The sequence below is a fragment of the Solanum tuberosum genome, unplaced genomic scaffold (genome assembly GCF_000226075.1).
Source record: "Solanum tuberosum cultivar DM 1-3 516 R44 unplaced genomic scaffold, SolTub_3.0 scf00010, whole genome shotgun sequence".
NCBI lineage: Eukaryota > Viridiplantae > Streptophyta > Magnoliopsida > Solanales > Solanaceae > Solanum > Solanum tuberosum.
Genome location: NW_006238936.1, coordinates 3,855,843 through 3,876,086, shown reverse-complemented (window position 1 = coordinate 3,876,086; position 20,244 = coordinate 3,855,843). Strand labels below are relative to the sequence as shown.

The 20,244-nt window shown below is 31.6% G+C and overlaps 1 protein-coding gene across 6 annotated transcripts; it reads left to right on the top strand.

Moving 5' to 3' along the window:
* The first annotated feature begins 3,644 nt into the window (after positions 1-3,644).
* LOC102595932 (uncharacterized membrane protein At1g16860-like) lies at positions 3,645-20,153 on the top strand. 6 transcript variants are annotated; one of them, XR_001474461.1, is made up of 10 exons: positions 3,645-3,843; positions 4,823-4,930; positions 5,034-5,120; positions 5,204-5,329; positions 9,708-9,808; positions 9,894-9,941; positions 10,475-10,609; positions 10,728-10,868; positions 12,694-13,294; positions 18,511-18,574. XR_001474461.1 is itself a non-coding variant. In XM_006339694.2 (4 exons), the coding sequence occupies exons 1-4, from the start codon at positions 17,533-17,535 to the stop codon at positions 19,898-19,900; spliced, it is 843 nt and encodes a 280-aa protein (XP_006339756.1). In that variant the 5' UTR covers positions 17,443-17,532; the 3' UTR covers positions 19,901-20,153. The 6 variants fall into 6 exon arrangements, 1 of the variants encoding a protein (XP_006339756.1); XR_001474462.1 differs by lacking the exon at positions 18,511-18,574 and having other exon boundaries at positions 3,646-3,843; positions 12,694-12,952; positions 13,197-14,151; XR_001474460.1 differs by lacking the exon at positions 18,511-18,574 and having other exon boundaries at positions 3,646-3,843; positions 9,456-9,808; positions 12,694-12,810.
* Positions 20,154-20,244: the final 91 nt, after the last annotated feature.

Genomic DNA, 20,244 nt, shown 5'->3' with positions numbered 1-20,244 from the left:
TATGTGAAATAGATCACTTATACCCTCCATTACATTTTGGGATCAAAAATACCCCTGCCGTTATCCTAGGAGACCACAAATACCCTCAAGAGTTAACACCCCAAATTATTAGTGATGTGGCAAGCCACATGGGACTAATCCCTCCACCTAAGCATTGCCAACTAAGATTCACTACAAAAGAATTTGACCTTTAGTGGCGACAATAATCGCCACAAAAGCCCAGAAATCGTCACTAAAAGTTTTTAACATTAAGTTCTAATTTTGTGTTTTTTTCTTCATTGTTTTTAAAAAACCAAAAATGATATCGATTAAGTAGGAGTTTTAAGACACTGTATGTTTTTATTTTTATGTCATATGTAAATGTATAAAATGTACAATGATGCATTATATAGTAGGAGATTTGAATTGAGAAGTAATTTTGATGATTTTTCGTAATAATATTGTATGTTTTTAATTTTGATATTGCAAGTTATTTATTTTAGAAAATTAGGTTGCAATCGAAAATTAATTATCATTATTTTTTTGTTGAAAAAATAGGTTTTACTAGCGAATAGGTGTTGGAGCCTTAGTCGCCACTAAAAATCACTCATAACCTTTAGTGGCAATATTTTGGGAATTTGTGGCGACTTTGTCGCCACTAAAGGTCAAGTTCTTTTGTAGTGAATCTTAGTTGGCAATGCTTAGGTGGAGGGATTAGTCTCATGTGGCTTGCCACGTCACTAAAAATTTGGGGTGTTAACTCTTGAGGGTATTTGTGGTCTCTTGGGATAACGGCGGGAGTATTTTTGATCCCAAAATGTAATGGAGGGTAAAAGTGGTTTATTTTGCATAGTTCAGTGGCAATTTTGACCCTTTTCCGTTTAAAAAATAATCAATTAAATAAATTTTAAGAATAAACGAATTTTAAAGGAGTCACCACCTAATTATATATATATATATATATATATCTAAGAAAATGATATAAATTACATTTAATGATGAAATGAAGATTAAGAAAAGAAGTAAAACAAATTAATAATAATATTGATGATGATAGGAGTTAAATAAATCATTTTTTATATTTTGTAAATTTTCAATATAAATTTTTCAGTCTTTTAAAATTAGAAAATGCTAAAAAAATAAAACTAAAACTAAAAATCGAGGCAACAATTATTTTAAGGAAAAAATAACAAAAAATGTCAGAAACATTGATCAGAATAAATAAGTATCTATTGCTAAGAAGGTGTCACCCCACATTTTCTATTTTAGCTTTATTATTACATATAGATAGGAACTTTAAGATGAAGAATGATCCAAAAATTTTAAAAATAACAAATCAATTATGTAAAAATACATGTGTAATTCTTATAAAGTTATAATAACTAATTTCTTCAAATAAATAATTAAATGAAAGAAAAAAAAGTAATTAAGAAAATAATATAAATAACACTAATTATGAGATTAATAGCATTGATGAGGAAAGGAACTAAATATGATCATCTTTTTAAATTCTTTTTTAAGAAAATATATATAAACTTTAATTAAAGATAAATAAGAAAAAAAACCTTTAATTAAACATACAAAAAATCAAGACAAAATTAAAGAAGAAAGAAATTAGAAGAATAATGACATTGAAATAAATAATATCTAATTTTCTCTCTTTTCAAATCACAAAATAAATTTTTGCTTGTTCTCCTCCTAATTTGATACGAATTCCATAAATAGAATGATTTTTTCTCCGAATAATTTTTCTTACCCTTTCAAACACTAATCAGACTTCTTATAAATTTCTCAACCACAATGAATTTTCTCTCCTTGTAGGAGGAATAAACATTTTTTCAAAAAGTCTTTTATTTTGAAAAGAATTTTTTGTTACATAATCTCTTTCTTTACATCAATGTCTTCACAAGAATAATGAGATATTCTCTCTTTCTCTTTTGTTAAAAAAGTCACATGACCTAGAAATTTGATGGACATCTTAGCGACAAAAGTTGATACCATATATTGATCATTATCGTCAGAAGAAGAAGAGCCAAAGTGAAGAAATTTGTTCTTATTTGTTACAAATGCTCAACTATTTTGTTTTTATTTTATAGGCTAAATAATTATAAACAGTTATAAAAAATGAATAGTTTTTATCTTTTCATCTTCCATTTTCATTTACTTAAATCTATATTAGTGTAATGGATGTTATAAAGGGCATAATTAATCGGGTATGACATAAATACTTTTTTTTTAAATACAAATAAAAAATACAAAACACAGATAAAATGTCAAAAAAAGGAAAAAAAAGATGAATACAAATACTGGTCATAGAGAGATGCCACATCAAATTGTCAATATTCAGCTTTATATATACATATATAGGTTCATGTCCTTAGATGTTATTTTATTACTTTAGCTGGCATCGACATTTTTGTAAATCTGATATCTACTTTGGAACATTTTATAATGTGGCATAGGCTGACAATTGAGATCATAAATTTAAAATAATAAAATTTAATTTATTATAATACTAATATCAATATCATAAAGATATATATATATATATATATATCATTTAAAAAATATATAAAAAGTATTATAAATTATAATAATTAACCGCTTTTTAAAACAAATTCATATAACTAATTTGATTTACACTCCAAAATTCATAGGTGTCACATAATTTACACATTAATTCTTCATTACTTAATATATGTAATTATATCAATGACATATAAATTGAAATTAAAAAATACATATTTTATTTGAAAATCACGTAATAGTACTATAAGGTATAATAATTAACAACTCAACATATTTTAAAATTTTAGTTGACTCTCCGAATTCCATATGTCTCATGTAATTGAGACAGAGAAAAACATATATTGGTTTAAAATTAATAAAAATATTATAAATTATAATAATTAACAACTTAAAATTTATAAAAAAAAACCTTTAAAATTTTTTAGTTGGCTCTCCAAATTCAATCGGTATTACAATAATTAAAACATAGAAATTAACATAAATTGGACTCCTGCTGACATTTATGTTTCCTTTTTCTAAATTTTCTCTTTTATACTTTATATAAATAATTTTTTTTATGTAAAAAGTATAATAAATCATAATAATTAATAGCTTAAAATATTTCAAAACATATAAACAGTTTTTGTTAACTTTCAAAATTTCATCTATGCCGCATAAATTGAGAGAAATATAGATATATAGATATTTTAAGTTGCTAATTATTCTGAGTTATAGTACGTTTTATGTAATTTTCATATATATTACTCGGTCCTGATTTATGTGATACAAATGAAATTTCAAAAGTCAATGAATTTTTTATAAGTTCTTTTTTATATTAACTTGTTAATTATTGTGATTTCTAATATATTTACGTAAAACATACTCTAAATACAAATAATTAGCAACTTAAAATATATAAAAACATACTAAAAAATTGATTCACTTCAAATTTCATATGTACCACATAAATTAAAACAGAAACAGTAACATATATTGGGCCCCGTGCTGGCACGAGGTCCTATATCTAGTATATTATTTTACTATATAAGAAGAGGGAATAGCACACGCCTCTGCGTCGACACGTGTGCTTCCCTGAAATTAACATGGAACTCAAGGGGCATTTTCGACATTTCACCGTCACATGTTTCTCTTTCTGCTGCCTCAACCTTATCGTCTTCTTCCATGTGAAGCACTGCCACACACCTCCATCTCCACCGCTATTCTCTCCTCTTCCTCTCCAATTCCCTCTGCTTTTTAGCGAAGTTACAAGTTCCGTTCTTCACTGAATCTAACAAACACCTTCGTCTTCAAACGTCTGCCCTCACTTCGGCTTTACTTCGGTGGCTACTAGCTCAGGTAAGTTGTTTATGTTCCGCTTTCTATAATCCGGCAAATATTATGGTCATCGCTGGCTTGTGCATAGTTTAATTTCATTTTGCAATATATTTTCAATTTGTTTGTGTCCCACAATTTTTGGGGGTTTATTTCGTGCTTGCAATTAAGCAAAGAGAAGATTTTGGTTGATCTTATTTATATAAAAAAAGGCTTTCTAAAATGGTGCGACCAAAAATCAAATAGATTAATTTCTGTAGCTGGGGTGCTAGCAAAATACATACGTTTCATATCTAATATTAATTGAAACAGATCACTAAGCAGAAAATTATTTTAAAAAAAAATTATGAACCTTGTTTACCTTTTTCATTCTCTGTTTCATTCCAACAATTTTTATCCCATAGAGGTTTAGAACATGCACACAACATAAGCGGACACAAACATAGATCCTGTTGCAAGTACGAAATCTGATGACAACCAATAAAAAAATTTACATTTGAAACATGTAATTCACAAGATGATTCTTGTAGGATGAGTTGTTATCATTTTGTTAAATACCTTAAACCTACTTTGCCTTTTGTTTCATTTAGGGGCAGTTGAATGCCTCTGTGTGTGGCTGACTACAGCCTACTCATCTTTTGTCTGAAATGAACTAACCCTCCATTAAAGGAGAAAGAAAAAATATAATTGTACTAGGAAAAAAAGCCCGACTAGCTGCTCTGTAACTTGAGCTACGTTGAGGCCCATCAAAGGCACATAATCATGGCTGTCTAGAGCAACCTTGAAGTACCAATTGCATCTGAATTGCAAAGCCCTGTTGGAGATATGAGCTGCCAGCCCTGCATAAGAGTGCTATCTGAAATTTTAACTTGGAGATTTGCGATGTATTTAACTGTTCAATAGACATGTTTTGAGGATTCTTCAGGAATCTAAATTTTTATATCCTTTGGTATTGTTGGTTGTGTGCCTACACTATTTAACAAATTTAGTATTTCAAATGCAGATACTTTGCCGCGAAAAGCTTGTGAAGAAATGTCTTGCAACCAACCAAATAAACTATCACGTACAAAAGAACAAACTTTAAGAGAGCCTCCTTCTGTTAACATCCAAGGTTGGAATGAAAAATTACTGCCTCTTTATTTTTACTAATATCAAATTAGAATTATCTAATTACATATTAATCTAATGGAGAATGTTTATTACATTTCATCCAGAAAATGCCTCCAATCAAATTAGAACTTCAACATGTTCTTCTAACAAAGCAAAACAACTCTACCCTCCTTTTTATGCATTTGAAAAAGGTAAGCCTCTAATCTCTGCCTTTTAGGCTTTTAGATGCATTGTACTGTAGATATACGTCTAAATTTTCCCATTTATATCTTAGGCTCAATATCCAACACTTGTAAGGCGCAACAAAATGTCATTCCTGAGGTCATTTATATCTCCGGCTCAATATCCAACGCATGTTCGGAACAACAAAATCTCACTCCTAAAGTTGCTACAAAGAAAGGTTAGTATTCATTTTATGCGAAAATAATTTCTCCTGTTACTTTGTTAGAATATTAGGCTACCCTTAGTTTTAACCGTACTTATAACATACAGGTTGTACGTTGAGCAAAAACACCCATCAAAAAATTAATGATAATCGATCTACTTATGTGTGTTTAAAAGATGTTCCCAACTGTAAATTTTGCAATGCAAAAAGGTTTCAATATGAATCACCTGGCTTTTGTTGTGGTAATGGCTCGATTAAGTTAGTTTCATACCAACTGCCTGATGACTTATCTGATTTATATATGGGAAATACTGAAGAATCTATACACTTTCGAACTTACATTAGAACATATAATAATATGTTTGCATTCACCTCGCTTGGCGTAACCTATGACAAAGCTTTAGCTAAGAGATACCATGGCATATATACATTTCGAGTGCAAGGTCAAATGTATCATTTTATACCTGATTTACTTTCCTCCACTGAAAAACCAAAGAACCTACAACTATACTTTTATGATAATGAAACTGAACTGGCTAACAGAATGGCTTATTCAGCGCATATTAGCGAATCAACAGTAAAGGGTAGCTGGAATATGACTTGAACATGATTCAACTGAAGTTAATTCTGTGCCGCATATTCGTATATACACTCATAGTAATAACACTCGCTTAGTAAATTATTATTATGGTTGTTATGATCCTTTACAGTATCCGTTACTGTTTCCATATGGTCAAAACGGATGGCATTGTGGTATAAAAAAAAATATTCGACGAAATCAACCTTACTGTGAACATGAAGAATTACCAAGTGTAAATAATATATGCTCTATTGATGGAGTTCTTCATATGGAGGCTCAAGTCTTTAATAAAGGAAAACGAAAAAGAGATATGGTTTCTTGTCGTGAATATTACTGTTACAAAATTCAGATAAGAGAAGATGATGAAAATGGAGTATTGCATTGTGGTAGATTATTTCAACAATTTATAGTTGATGTTTTCATAAAAGTTGAAACACAAAGATTGGATTTTGTCTCACTTAATCAAGACTTATTCCGAGTAGATATATTACAAGGAATTATTGACTTTTTGCGAGTTGGTGAAACAGAGGCTTCCAAAATTGGCAAAAAAACATTCCTCCCGGTTACTTTCATAGGTGGACCAAGAGATATGCGGCGTCGATATATGGATGCTATTGCCTTAGTACAACACTTTGGAAAACCTGATCTTTTTGTGACTATGACGTGCAATCCATCTTGGCCAGAAATAAAACAACATATGTTATCGATCGATGAAACTCAAAATAGACCTGATTTAGTCTCACGTGTATTCAGAGCTAAAGTAGAAGAACTAAAAGTAGATATTTTAAAAAGACACATATTTGGAAAAGTTGCTGCTTTTATGTATACTATAGAATTTCAAAAACGGGGTCTTCCACATGCTCATTTTCTTATAATTCTTACTAATGAATATAAATTGTTAACACCTGAATCATATGATAAATTTGTTTGTGCTGAATTACCTGATTCTAATGAACAATATCTTTATTCACGTGTCCTTCAACATATGATGCATGGTCCTTGTGGTGATATAAATCCTACAAATTCATGTATGGGAAAAAAGGGCTTCTGTAAATTTCAATATCCAAAAGAATTTGTTGAACATACATCAAAGGGAAAGAATTCATATCCGCTTTATAAGAGATGTAATACTAGAAAAACTGTATACATAAGAAAACATCATATGGACAATTCGTGGGTTGTCCCATACAACCCATACTTGCTTTGTAAATTTGAATTGTCATTTAAATGTTGAAGTTTGTTCAGATATTAAAGTTGTCAAATATATTTACAAATATATTTGCAAAGGACATGATAAAATTGCATATTCTCTACATGACAATGCAGAAATAGACGAAATAAAAGAATATCGATCTGCAAGATGGGTTTTGCCACCCGAAGCAGCCTGACGTTTATTTGCTTTTCCTATTAGTGAAATGACTCCAGCTGTGTATCATCTTCAATTACATTTAGAAGGACAACAATTTGTTTCTTTTAAAAGCACCGAAAGCGTCAATAGAATCTTAAATAATCCAATGATAAAAAAAACTATGTTAACTGAATTTTTCTATATGAATAGAACAAATGAGCATGCTCTAAATATGAAATTATTATACAAGGAATTTCCGCAACACTTTGTATGGTCTTCAAGAGATAAAATGTGGACACGTCGAAAAAAACGTGATGTAATTGGACGTGTTGTCACATGCCACGTAACTGAAGGGGAAAGATATTACCTCAGGCTATTGTTAATGAATGTAAGGGGACCAAAATCATATAAAGATCTTCTCACTGTTGATGGAGTACCTTGTAGCACATTTCGTGAATCTGCAGAAAAAAGAGGATTGTTATATTGCAACAATAATTTAATTGAATGTATGTTAGAGGCTATCAGTTATCAAATGCCATACAGTTTAAGATGTTTATTTGCTACATTATTAGTATATTGCAATCCTTCTAACCCAAAAGAATTATGGGAAATGTTTGAGGATTCACTTTCAGAGGACCTCAAAAGTTTCTCCAATACTGAACCAAAAAATGTTCGATATAAGGTTTTAAACCATATCAATGATGTCTTACATTCTATGGGGCATGACATAAATGAGTATAACCTCGTCCATCTCAAGGATTCATAGCTTTAGCAACTGCAACTTCAGGAGTAGCAGCTTCTGTTCTTCCTGGAGGACGAACTGCTCACTCGCGTTTTAAAATGCCTATTGACATAGATGATAATTTTTGTTGTAATGTTAGTAAACAAAGTCCACTTGCTTGTTTAATTAAAGATGCAAAATTAATTGTATGGGATGAAGCATCTATGGCAAAAAAAAACATGATTGAAGCTCTTGATGTACTTTTGAGAGATATAATGGATGTGAAGACACTTTTTGGTGGTAAAGTTATTGTATTTGGAGGTGACTTTAGACAGACTCTTCCAGTAGTGCGAAACGGGAAAAAAGAAGATTTTATTCATCAAAGCTTATTATACTCCAACATTTGGAATGATCTTGAGAAATTACATCTATCTGAAAATATGCGTGCAAGAATAGATCCATCTTTTTGTGAATATCTACTTAGAATTGGAAATGGAAAAGAAACAACTCAGTGTCAAAACAAAATTGAGATTCCTAATTCTCTTATTATTCCTTTTACAACTGAAGAAGAATCCTTAGATACCTTATTTAACGTAACATATCCTGATATATGTACATTTTCTTCTGATTCATCTGCAATATCTTCTCGTGTTATTTTAACAACAAAAATGATTTTGTAAATGAAATAAATGATATGCTAATCACAAAATTTCCAGAAAGAGCTAGAACATATGTCGCAACAGATGAAACTGTTGAACCAAATGATCAAAGCCAATTTGAAGACTTTTTACATACTTTACACCCCCCTGGCTTACCTCCTTATAAGTTAACTTTAAAAGAGAATTGCCCAGTTATGTTGTTACGAAATTTGAATCCTTCCGAAGGTTTATGTAACGGCACACGATTAACATGTTGCGACCTTAAAACGCATGTCATAAGTGCTAAAATTGAAAGTGGTGACTTCAAAAATACACATGTATTTATTCCAAGAATTCCATTACTGACATCACAAGATGAGAAAATTCCTGTACAATTTAAAAGGACACAGTTTCCTCTGCGATTGTGTTTTGCTATGACTATAAATAAAGCACAAGGTCAAACGTTAGATTTTGTTGGAATTTACCTACGAGAACCTGTTTTTTCACATGGTCAATTATATGTGGCTTTATCAAGAGCAAAAAGTTCAAAATGTGTCAAAATACTAATTCGTCCCCCTACTGCAGACAGTAATGATCATCATTCAACATATAATATAGTGTATGATGAAATTATTCAGAGAGCCTTCTCATAGGTAAGGTAACAATTGACTTTCATATAGTTAATTTCATAAAACTTTCCATTGTAATTTTTGGTTGCTATCAAAAAATGATGATTCACTGAAGCATGCTAGCCTGCAGTTCTTGAATAGTTACTTGTCGAGAATTTTGTTATGCAAATTCATTTCATATTTCTTGTTATGAAATGCTGTTAATTGACTTGGCCATCTGAATAGCTCAAGTTTAACATGTTCTGGTCTAAGCCTCATTCACTGGCACCACCACCTGATTCACCATCCACAATTGAAGAATCGTAAGCTGGAGAACCTTTGTCAACTTCAACGTGTCTCTAAAACTTGTTTCTCTGATTCATTTTAATTTCAAAGTTATGTTGTCTGTTTGTTCTTGCTTCTTTTCCTTTTTCCTCCTATTTTCCCTTTGCCAAACTACTTCACTTGATGTAGTGGTTTGCCCATCTGATTTCACAGGTTATTTCACCAACAGAACAAATTCCACAAATGACTTCTAACTACTCAAGACAAAAGATGAACCTGAAGCTTTTCTGAAAACTCTTAATCTACACAATGATGTAAGGCAGATCGAAGGGAATACTCTTTCTTATTGCTCTGTATGTTTAGTTCAACACTAAGAGCAATAGTCAATCTCTTCTACAGTGCGGAGGCCGATAGTTCAAGAAACTCGGATCCTCGACAGGCCTTCCAGTAAGTATTATTTTCCATTTCCTGTATTTCCCAGTTGCAAAAGTCTCCTGCAGCTGCACTGTTTCTGTAGGTCTACGTTCCTGCAACACATATTCATAAATCAATAATCCTTCACCATACACTTACACAATCACAACTTTCCCCATCAATCATGTAGTGTTTGTTTCAACTTATATATTCCCTCTGCACATTTACTCACCAACAGGCTTTAAACATGCTTCGGTGTCATCTTTCCTTTATATGTAATTATGTATTCTACTCTGTGCATCTAATAATTAGATTGCAAGGTTAATTGGTACTGATACATGTCGGTGTCGAACTACATTTGTGGTGAGACAGGATTTTATTCGCGAGAGCATCACCTTTGAAAACTCTGCTCCTCAGATACTCTATATTTTGCCCCTTTTTGCTCTTTGCAAACACTGCACGTACATTCATCTTGCTTCTTTTCTTCTTAGTCTTCTGCAACAGAGATGAGGATAGCCAGTGGTAATCAAAATTACTGATCATCGTTGTGTATTTTATAATTGCAGATTTCTTGGTTCACACGTGCATATAGCAAGAAATACCTAAGAAACATCCATATTTTACTTCCTGCCATTATTTGATAATGCCAACTCATTACCAAATTGATACATTTGTATCTTACAGGCAAAACACTTCTACAGGTAAGACATTTTTATCATCCTTTTGTTTAAGTATAGATTTTATCATGTATTAGATATATCTATGACATAGCTTTATCTTTGATGATTGTTTTCGGGCCTCCTGTATATCAATCAACAGCTAAAGCAATTAAAGTTGAAACGACGTCAAGCCAGAGGTACCTTTGTTTTGTCTACTCTACAGTCGTACTGCACTGCCAAGGCAATTGAAGAAAGAGGCTACATTTTCCATTTGAGAAATCTAACCACTCCTCCACACATTGTGAGTCAATAAATTCTCTTTGAATGCATTCACAGGATTCGGTATAGCTTGTACTTTTCCTTCACTTTTCAGTATCTCAGTTGTTTACTTATTTTATATGAGGTCCTGCATAGTAGTATATAGTAATAGCTTTTATAAGTGTTTTACATTGGTTTGAAAATGCCGCTTTTACGCTAACCTCTTCGATAAAACTCAGGTCTCAAAAGAAAAATCGACCAACTACATGTACTGATGCCTTATTTTGAGATCATTATTTGTTATACGCAAATTTTACAAGTTCATTCATTTTGAAACTTGGTGTTTGAAGTTTTATATAACTGAAGTTCAACCACATATAATTGCAGAACTTCCAATTTTCCTTCTGATTTTGATTTAAGGTACAAAACAGGATTTGTGAATCATTTCTCATATAAAGCTATAGTTGGAGCTCTACCTCAACTTCAAAATAGTCCTCTTATTTACCCCTCTAGACTTTCTTTTATAAGTGTTATATGATGTTCTTTTACCTCTTGAGTACTTGTAATAGCATTTTCTTCATCACCATCAATTTTCTTGATAAGGGTGGGGTGTAAATGTTTCCATTTCTCTTGGCAAGTGTACTCTTTAACCAATTTTTTGTTACTTGAAGGAATAATTTTGTTGCATTTCAATATTTGTTGCTACGCTTTTAACATGTGGGGTATCTGGTCTGTTTCTTGGTTGCCCTTTTGAGGTAAATCCTTCTTTGAACTTTGGCTTTTTATAGTATTATTCCTCAAAACCTTCTCTTTTACTCTCTGATTTTTGCATATGCCATCAGATTTGTTCTCTAGGGTGGTGACTAGACTTCTGTTAGTACTTATTTCTGTGTTTTTTTTTTTTGGTTCTGTATCAAAGTTAAAAACTTTGCCTTTGAGCTCCTACTCTCTCAACATCCTCATCAGAGGGGTAAATTGGTGTTGGTTCAAATTGCAAATCCTGCCAGAGGCCGAGGGAAAGATGTGCAGGAAGTCCATGCTGAAACTTATGCTACTGTAAAGAGAATAAACCAGAAATTTGGAAGGACTGGATATGAACCAGTTATCTTGGTTGATAAGCCTCTTCAGTTCTACGAGCGCATTGCTTACTATGCTGTCGCGGAGTGCTGTCTTGTTACTGCAGTAAGGGATGGAATGAATCTAATACCTTATGAATATGTTATATGCCGGCAAGGAACGGAGAAGCTGGATGCTACCTTGGGCTTGAACCCCACAGCACCAAAGAAGAGCATGTTGGTGGTTTCTGAGTTTATTGGTTGCTCTCCATCTCTCAGTGGTGCAATAAGGGTCAATCCATGGAATATTGATGCTGTTTCTGAAGCTATGGATTCTACTTTAATTGTCTCCGAGGCAGAGAAGCAGATGCGGCATGAGAAGCACTATAAATATGTGTGCACTCATGATGTGGCATATTGGGCTCACAGCTTTTTGCAAGATCTTGAAAGAGCATGTAGAGATCATGTGAGAAGGAGGTGTTGGGGTATTGGATTTGGCTTAGGATTCCGTCTGGTTGCTTTGGATCCTAGCTTCGGGAAACTGTCAGTTGAGCATATTGTATCTGCTTACAAAAGGACCAAACATCGGGCAATCCTTTTGGATTATGATGGTACAATGACAGTCAGAAACTCTATCAGCAAGGGTCCAAATGCAGAGGTTATTAGTATCTTAAACAGCTTGTGCAGGGATCCAAAGAATATTGTTTTCATTGTTAGTGGAAAAGACACAGACTTTAACTCAGTGGTTTTCTTCGTGTGAAACACTAAGGCTTGCTATTTATGATCCGACTGTCATACATATTTGTGCGACAGATGCTCGTGTTGGGCCCGGGCAACGCCCGGCCTGCCTTTACTAGTATATATATAGAAGCGGATTGGAAGCAGCTGGCCGTTGTCCTGCCAGCTTGCTGTCCAAGGGCTTTTTGGTCATTCCGGTAGTACGTGTCATAACGTAGCTTCAAGATGAGAAAAGAAAGTGTGCAGTTTCAACTTCTTCTATCTAATTGTTTCTGCCATATCTTTATCACCACCTTCGTTCCTGTCTTCGATTTGAGCTTCTTTGTTATCTCAGGTGAGCTTTGAATTCATTGTCAGTGTTTTGTACTAATTTAATTATTTTATTGTGATGAAGCTTGTAGAAATTAGGTTTTAAGATATGTCTGCGGATAAAAAATCGATGGTACCAACTTCTTCTTAAATTGTTGTGTTGTTTTTTTTTATAATTATTTATCTTTTTCCTCATAATGTGGTGCATGTATGCCTATTTACTTGCAGGAAAATGATTGAACATTTTGTTATTGCCTATTTACTTGCAGGAAAATGACAACATCCAGTTGATTTGAATTCTCTCTTTTCTTTCTCTGTTGCTTCATCTTCCTCCCATTCTCTCTGTGCTTTGTTCCACTTATTTCAGGTAATATCTCCTTCAAATTTCATGTGATTTGCCCTTAATCTATAATTTCCTCCGGCTAGCCTTTGTGCTTGTGTTGAATTCTGGTAATTTATAAGCTTATTCTTGGTACCAAATTAATTGGTGTAGCTTCCATAGTTTTCTCCTACCTTCCTATTTAATAATAGAATTAACATGGATTATGATTGACTCGCTATTGATCTCTCTGTACTAATGCGTTTCTAAATTCTCAAAGAACATGAAATTGGAATGTTCGGACCCCAATCTAGGTCACAGTTCAAACAAATTCTCCAAGCTAGAAAGATGCGCTTTTTCTTTTGCTTGTCATACTGCCAGGCTTCTTTTCAAATTCATTGGGGTCAGGTCAACTATATGAATTTATTCAAGCCTGTCTAGGTGGAATGTCTGTTACCAGATTAATCGCATCTTACATTGTTGGATATAGGTAACAACTTGGAATCTATGAAGTATGTGATGGGGCTAATCAGAATACCAGTCGAATGCAGTAAATATATATAGGACATGATTAATTCGTAACTTCTAGTCACCTTACTTTGTAAAATCCTCGTATGCAGAGAGAGTATTTAGATATTTATTTTTTGTAGTGTAACTTGGAAAATTGCATTGATATATTTAACAGAAACAAAATATGAACATTTGATAATTTTAAAAACATGTGACAGTTTGGCCGAGTGGTCTAAAGCGCCAGATTTAGGCTCTGGTCCGAAAGGATCCCACAGCTGCCATTTTTCTTTATCACTTTATCCCATCAAATTTGAGATTATTTTATCCCATCTTTTAAGTGGGATAAATTAGTTCAGAGATCATATCTTAGAATAATTTAATCCTTATATCCAATTACTCCTAATGATTTTAAAAAGAAAATGGTTTAGCTAAAAAAACATCTCAAAAAATGTTAAAATTTATCACTAATATCTATGCATATAACTTAAATCACAATATTAAACCCCTTCAAATTGTCCAGCTTTAAAAGTCAAAACTTTGGCCACGAGGATAATTTGAACTAATAAAATTACTACTTTTAATAAGTGTTACACGATATGAATTTAGGTTAATTCCACTGGCCTTTGGCAATAAGATTTAGTACCCATTTGATAATTTAAGGAATTGCTTCGTGAAATTTACCCCTCTTATTATTTTCTTATTCTTTTGGGGTTGTTGTTGTTGATGTGATTTGCATCCATGTCTACATTTGTTTAATAATCCTCGAGTTCCCTAAATTTATTTCTTTACTTTAAGTAAATTGCCTTTTATTGAAATTTTAATCACATGTTGACTACAATAGTTGTTAATGGAATTAGTACATAAATAATGCTAATACTATTACTATACTAAATCTTTTTCCTTTGTTTTATAACTTGTTAGCAAATTTCATTTAAATGCTTAAACTATGACTTATTATAATTGAGCATCTGAACACGTGATAAAGTGCTCCTATTAGATACTTTCGATTCAAATTTTGAAACCATTTTTACATGTATTCTCAAGTGTATATTACGTAAATATGTAAATCACTTAAACAATGTTCTCTTCTTTAATTATTTGTTTTAGTCTCAGTAAGTTGTAAACCTCAAATCTATCGTATTTGAGGCTGTGTATATAATTAAATGAATAATATATTTATTGTGGTTAAAATGATTACTTAAAAGACACTTGAGAATACACACGTAAAAAAATCAAAATTTGAATTGAAAGTATCTAATATGAACACTTATTTTGTGTTTAGGTGCTTAATTGAAATATATCGTAATTTGAATATCTAAATAAAATTTATTAACAAATTTAAGAGGGGCGGTATATATTAAGCTTTTTCGTTTTGTTAATGTTATATAAACTTATAATGCTGTATAGTATTCTAATTCTAATTCACCTAATATTCCCTCTTTGCACACCAATAAAGATCCGTGTCTAATCAATTATTTAATTATTGCACTGCAATCACTAAATTGCCACTTTTTGTATAAGAATGGGATTTATTATTTGATCTACTTTCTTCACAAAAGCATTTCTTCTTCTTTTTATTTATCTAATTTTATTTGGAAATAAGTGTAGATTACTCAATATTATTGAATATGCAAAGAGTAAGAAAGATGAACTACTTTAACATCATATATATATATTCTACTATATTATAAAAGGCACTTAACCTGCTCAAGCAAACAGCAGGTCAACATGCTTGAGGGTGTTTTTGTAATTTTAATATTTTTAGCATTTTTCATTGGCTTGATTTGTACATCTATCAAAATTAATTTGCTATTTTTAATTATAAAGACAATTTTATCCTTTGTAGGTCAAGTCTATTTTTGTGATGAATCACTTTGGTGTCCGCATACATGATTGCCAAGTGTTGCTAGCATGGATTTTCTTCTCTAAATCAAATTAAAGTTAATTGAATAAAGATTTAACTTTAGTATTAGTTGAAAATTTTCACTTAATTGTTTTAGTAAATTTAAATAAAAATTGCATTATATCATTTTGATGTCATTTTATTTGTCTTATTTGTTTAAAAAACATTGATCATATACTTAAAATTATATTTAAATTATCATAAAATACAATAATTAATAACTTAATATATCCGTGTGTGTATTTAAATATATTATGTAAAAAGTACTATTTATCACAATAATTGATAATTTATAACATTTACAAAAAATATAAAAAAAATTGGTCAATTCTATCATTGTTACATAAATTGCGACATAGGAGTAACCTATATCATTTTATAATAACGTAAAAAATAAAATAAATTACAATAAATATAATTTAAAGTATTTAATTATATTAAAAATTATTTACCCTTTTAAATTACATACGTGTCACATAAATTGAGATGAAAAGAATAATATGTATTGGGCCCGTGCTAGCACGGGCTCTTAATATCTAGTATATATATAATGAATGAGTAAGTTTATTAGAATATATTTACTCCATCCTCTTATAAGTGAAAATAAATAATTAGTATAACTTACGAAGGCCAAAATATATAGTTTTATTTGTATTTTACCCAAATTATTCTCAAAATTCACATATTTGAAAATCAAGTAAAAAAATGTATTATCAATTGACGTAATTAATAATTTCAGAAAGAATTATAAGAATAATCATAAAATAATGGTTTAACTTTCTAAATATTATACTCCCTTAATTTTGTTTTAACTCAAAGATTATTATCTTAGGAATTTAAGACTCAAATTGACAATTGTCTTCAATTATATTATTAACATTAAAGAAGTGTGCACAATATTTAAAAGAAAAAATATTTCTTTTTATTAAATAGAAACAATTTAATAAACTATATTATTATTTTTCTTAGCATAAAAAAAAGTTAAATTTAACGTTAAAATGGGACGCAACGAATATTGTTGTCAACCACCTCAACTTTCATGAGGGAGAACAAGTTGTTAAATTAATTGAGATGCGTCCACCCTCAAGCACAAATATCAAAATTGAGCCCCCAAAGAATGGAAAAAGAATTCCATTTTTCAGCGGAAATAAATATATATATCAACAAAAAGTGATAAATCTTATTGATATTAGTTAAGTGTCATTGAATTCAATGTAGTTATAGACTTAAGGAATATTTACAAAAAATGTTACTCTCTTCATTTCAAATTAATTGAATTGTTGAGGTGTTTCACACTCTTTAAGAAAAAAAAATTAAGACATAAATTAGGTATAATTTTTCATTTTTATCCTTATTAATTATTGTCAAATTTATGATTAAAATAACTAAACATTAATTAATAACTAATTTCAATACTAAACATTAATTAATAACTATTTTGAAAGAACATTTTAAAAATAGTCTTGAAAATTGAACTATTAAGTTAATTTGAAAAATGAAAAAATGTTTCAATAATTCAATTAATATGAAATAGAGGGAGTAATTGCCATTAAAACATAATTTTAGCGATATTTAACACTCTTTTAAATGTGCCAAATAAATGACACACCTTTTTTTCTATGTATCTATATAATAGAATGAATCTGATAGCAAAGATACATATATCTAATATCTTTTATACATGTTTTTGATTAAAAAAAGTGATATATCTAAATTGAAATTATTAATTAGTAAGATAATGTGTAAGATACTTTACCCCAAAAGATGGAATTGGGAAGGAAAATGACAGTTGAACCCCTCATCTGGTTCCAAAATTTGTAATAGCTTCAGATTACCAAATCAGCAAAATAGAGAAGAGGAGAGGAGGAGAGGGATGAACCAAAACAACTTCTCCCATTCAAATGTAGCTCAAAGCTTCAAAGTCCCTCTAATCCCCTCACTTGCTTTATACCTTGTGTTTGCCCTTTTCTTGTTTGGCGTTGCTGTTTCTCTTTTCATCCTTGTTGTTGTTCATAACCCTCTCTTCTTCCTTTCTTACCTATTCCTTTTTGCTCTTATTGCTGCTTTTCTACTCTGGAATTCTATCTCTTTCCGCAATAACACAACTATTCTCCATTATCTTCGTTCTTTACCTGATGCTGACCTCACCGTCGCCCGCCATGGCCACCTTGTCAAGATTACTGGGGTAACCGTTAAAGCTTCAATCTGGGGTTTTCCTTTTTCTTTTTTGGTATTTTCTGTAATATTTGTGTTTTTTAGTTGAAGGGTGTTGTTCTTTTTTGTGAAACTATGACTAATGGTAAGAATACTGGTCCTAATGTCTATTGGGGAGCTCAGCTGATTGCTAAATTAGGAATTCTTGAGTTAATTTGGGGAAGTCATTCTTCGATTGTTGTGATTTCTCTTGTCTCCATTGATAATGTCAAAGTAATTTCTATTCTGTATAATGCAAGAAAAGATTGATTTTTTTAATCCATAGTATTAGTGTGCATTTCCTTCCTAGTGATGGATAATTTCATATGAAGAGTTGGATACTGAAAATATGTAAAGAGAAAACAAATTTGTGTGCATTTGAAATTATTGACTTCTATTGTTAGAGTGACATTTTGTGATTAACTAGACTTGTATCCTATTGGTAGGTAAAATTGACAACAGGAAGCTTTACTATGTCCATTATTGCATAGATGTACCAAAGAATATGACTATTGTTTATTCAGTCTATATATTTATGAGCTTGTTGTCCCTATCTAATAAAAAACATATTTATGATTTAGCTTGGTGTTCAGAACAATACCTTTCCCTTCCCTTTTTTGACATCAGTGGATGCCTTGTTTCTCTTTGATGATTTCAGCTTGTCTCTTGTGGGAATGTGTCTTTGGAGTCTTCTTATGAGAAGGTTGGACGATGTGTTTATACATCCACCTTGTTGTTTGAATGTGGAAAACTTGGCTTGAAGCCTGCGGATGTAAAAGAAGCATGCTTCGGATGGAGACTTGCTTATTCTGAGGTATGGGACATTACGTTCTGTAACAATTCCGATGAACAAGATCTAAGATATTTATTTCTCGGCTTTAACGCTGCTTCTTGGCATATCATCTTTCCTTTCAATCTAGTGTTTTGACTTTAAAGAAAAGATAGTTTCATCTCTTTACTCCATTATTTTTCCTCACTAGAGAACCATCCCTGTCAATACCTCATTCTTAACTTGTTTATGTCCAGTCCTAGGTCACTGGCCACCAGTTATATGATGATTAACATAGAAAAGATAGTGTGACATTATTAAAATTAGGGTGCTTAATTATATGTACTAATCTCATAGTATAAGACCCGAGTAGCCTGTTTCACTTTGCAAGTTTCTTCACATGGCATCATGAAATATATTAGAATCTATGCCAGGATATACTCAAACCAGAAAAATGGAGCTTAAACCTTGTCAAGAAGGGGTGAAGAGTAGGAGGAAGATTGAAAGAGACCGAATGGTCACATTTTCTTTAACATCAAACGCGAATTGAAGAAATTTAATCAACCTTCTCACCCGCATTGTATGTCTAACTCCTAGTTTTTATTTGAATGGTGCTATTATGGATGTCAAAGGTGTCTACCCTTGGCCAAAATTGACCCTTTTGTATGAACATTATATACTGTAGTTACTAGAAGTCTAGAACTATAGATATACCTACTAAAGCAATATAAAAAGCACCCGCACCCTATTCTTATTGTGTAAATTTGCGCCTTCACTTGAGTTCACTGCAGAGTTAGTTAACAGGTTGAGTTTCTTTTGGCAGAGGCTCTCAACTGATTTCTACATAACTGACAAGAACTCTGGTATTAGAGCTTTTGTCAAGGCTGGACCTGACTCCAGAGTTATCCCACTGATAAAAGAGAGTAGACTGGTTACAACAGCAAAAAACTGTAAGGTTTTGGCTTCTCATTTGAGAAAATGGTTAAGGGACAGGAATCTTTCATCTGAAGCTCGTTTACTACGGCTAGAAGAAGGGTAACATATGCTTTTGCTTGATCTTTGCTCCATTCTTTCGCCAGATATGTATTTGGAAACTAATCTTTGTACTTTTGGCAGATACATCAAGGAAGGTAGCTCGATAAGTGTATTTGGTATTTTGCAAAGGAGCAATGATGTAATGGTGGTTACTCCGCCACAGGAGCTTATTTCTACTGGCTATCTATGGAAAAAGTTGCTTCTCCCTGTTGATGTTGATGGGCTGATCCTTGCAATCCCATAGTGCGCAAATTGTGGAACCAACTCTAACTTAGAAATGCAACAGAGATAAAGGTGACAAACCCTTGCAAGGAAACTAACTGTGCATCCCATTTGGATTGTTTCCATTCGCATGTACAGCAACTTGCCTAAAGGAAGGCAGGCTTATTTTTGGCTCAGAATTTCAGTAGTTAGTGCTATTGTTATTTTCAGATACGTATGAATTATCTTGTTTAACCTAAGGCTTGGTTAACATTGCAAAAGTTTCCTCTTTATTTCTTGCAATCGTCAAACTGGTATAAGCTACACCCTTAAACCTCTGTACAAAAAGTTATGTATATTTTCAAGTCGAATGGCACGATCAAAGAG

Coding starts and splice junctions, on each gene's coding strand:
- LOC102595932 (XM_006339694.2), top strand. CDS start 17,533: ATGAACCAAAACAACTTCTCCCATTCAAATGTAGCTCAAAGCTTCAAA. Junction 17,845..18,510: donor ACCTTGTCAAGATTACTGGG/GTAACCGTTAAA, acceptor TGATGATTTCAG/CTTGTCTCTTGTGGGAATGT. Junction 19,657..19,737: donor TTACTACGGCTAGAAGAAGG/GTAACATATGCT, acceptor TACTTTTGGCAG/ATACATCAAGGAAGGTAGCT.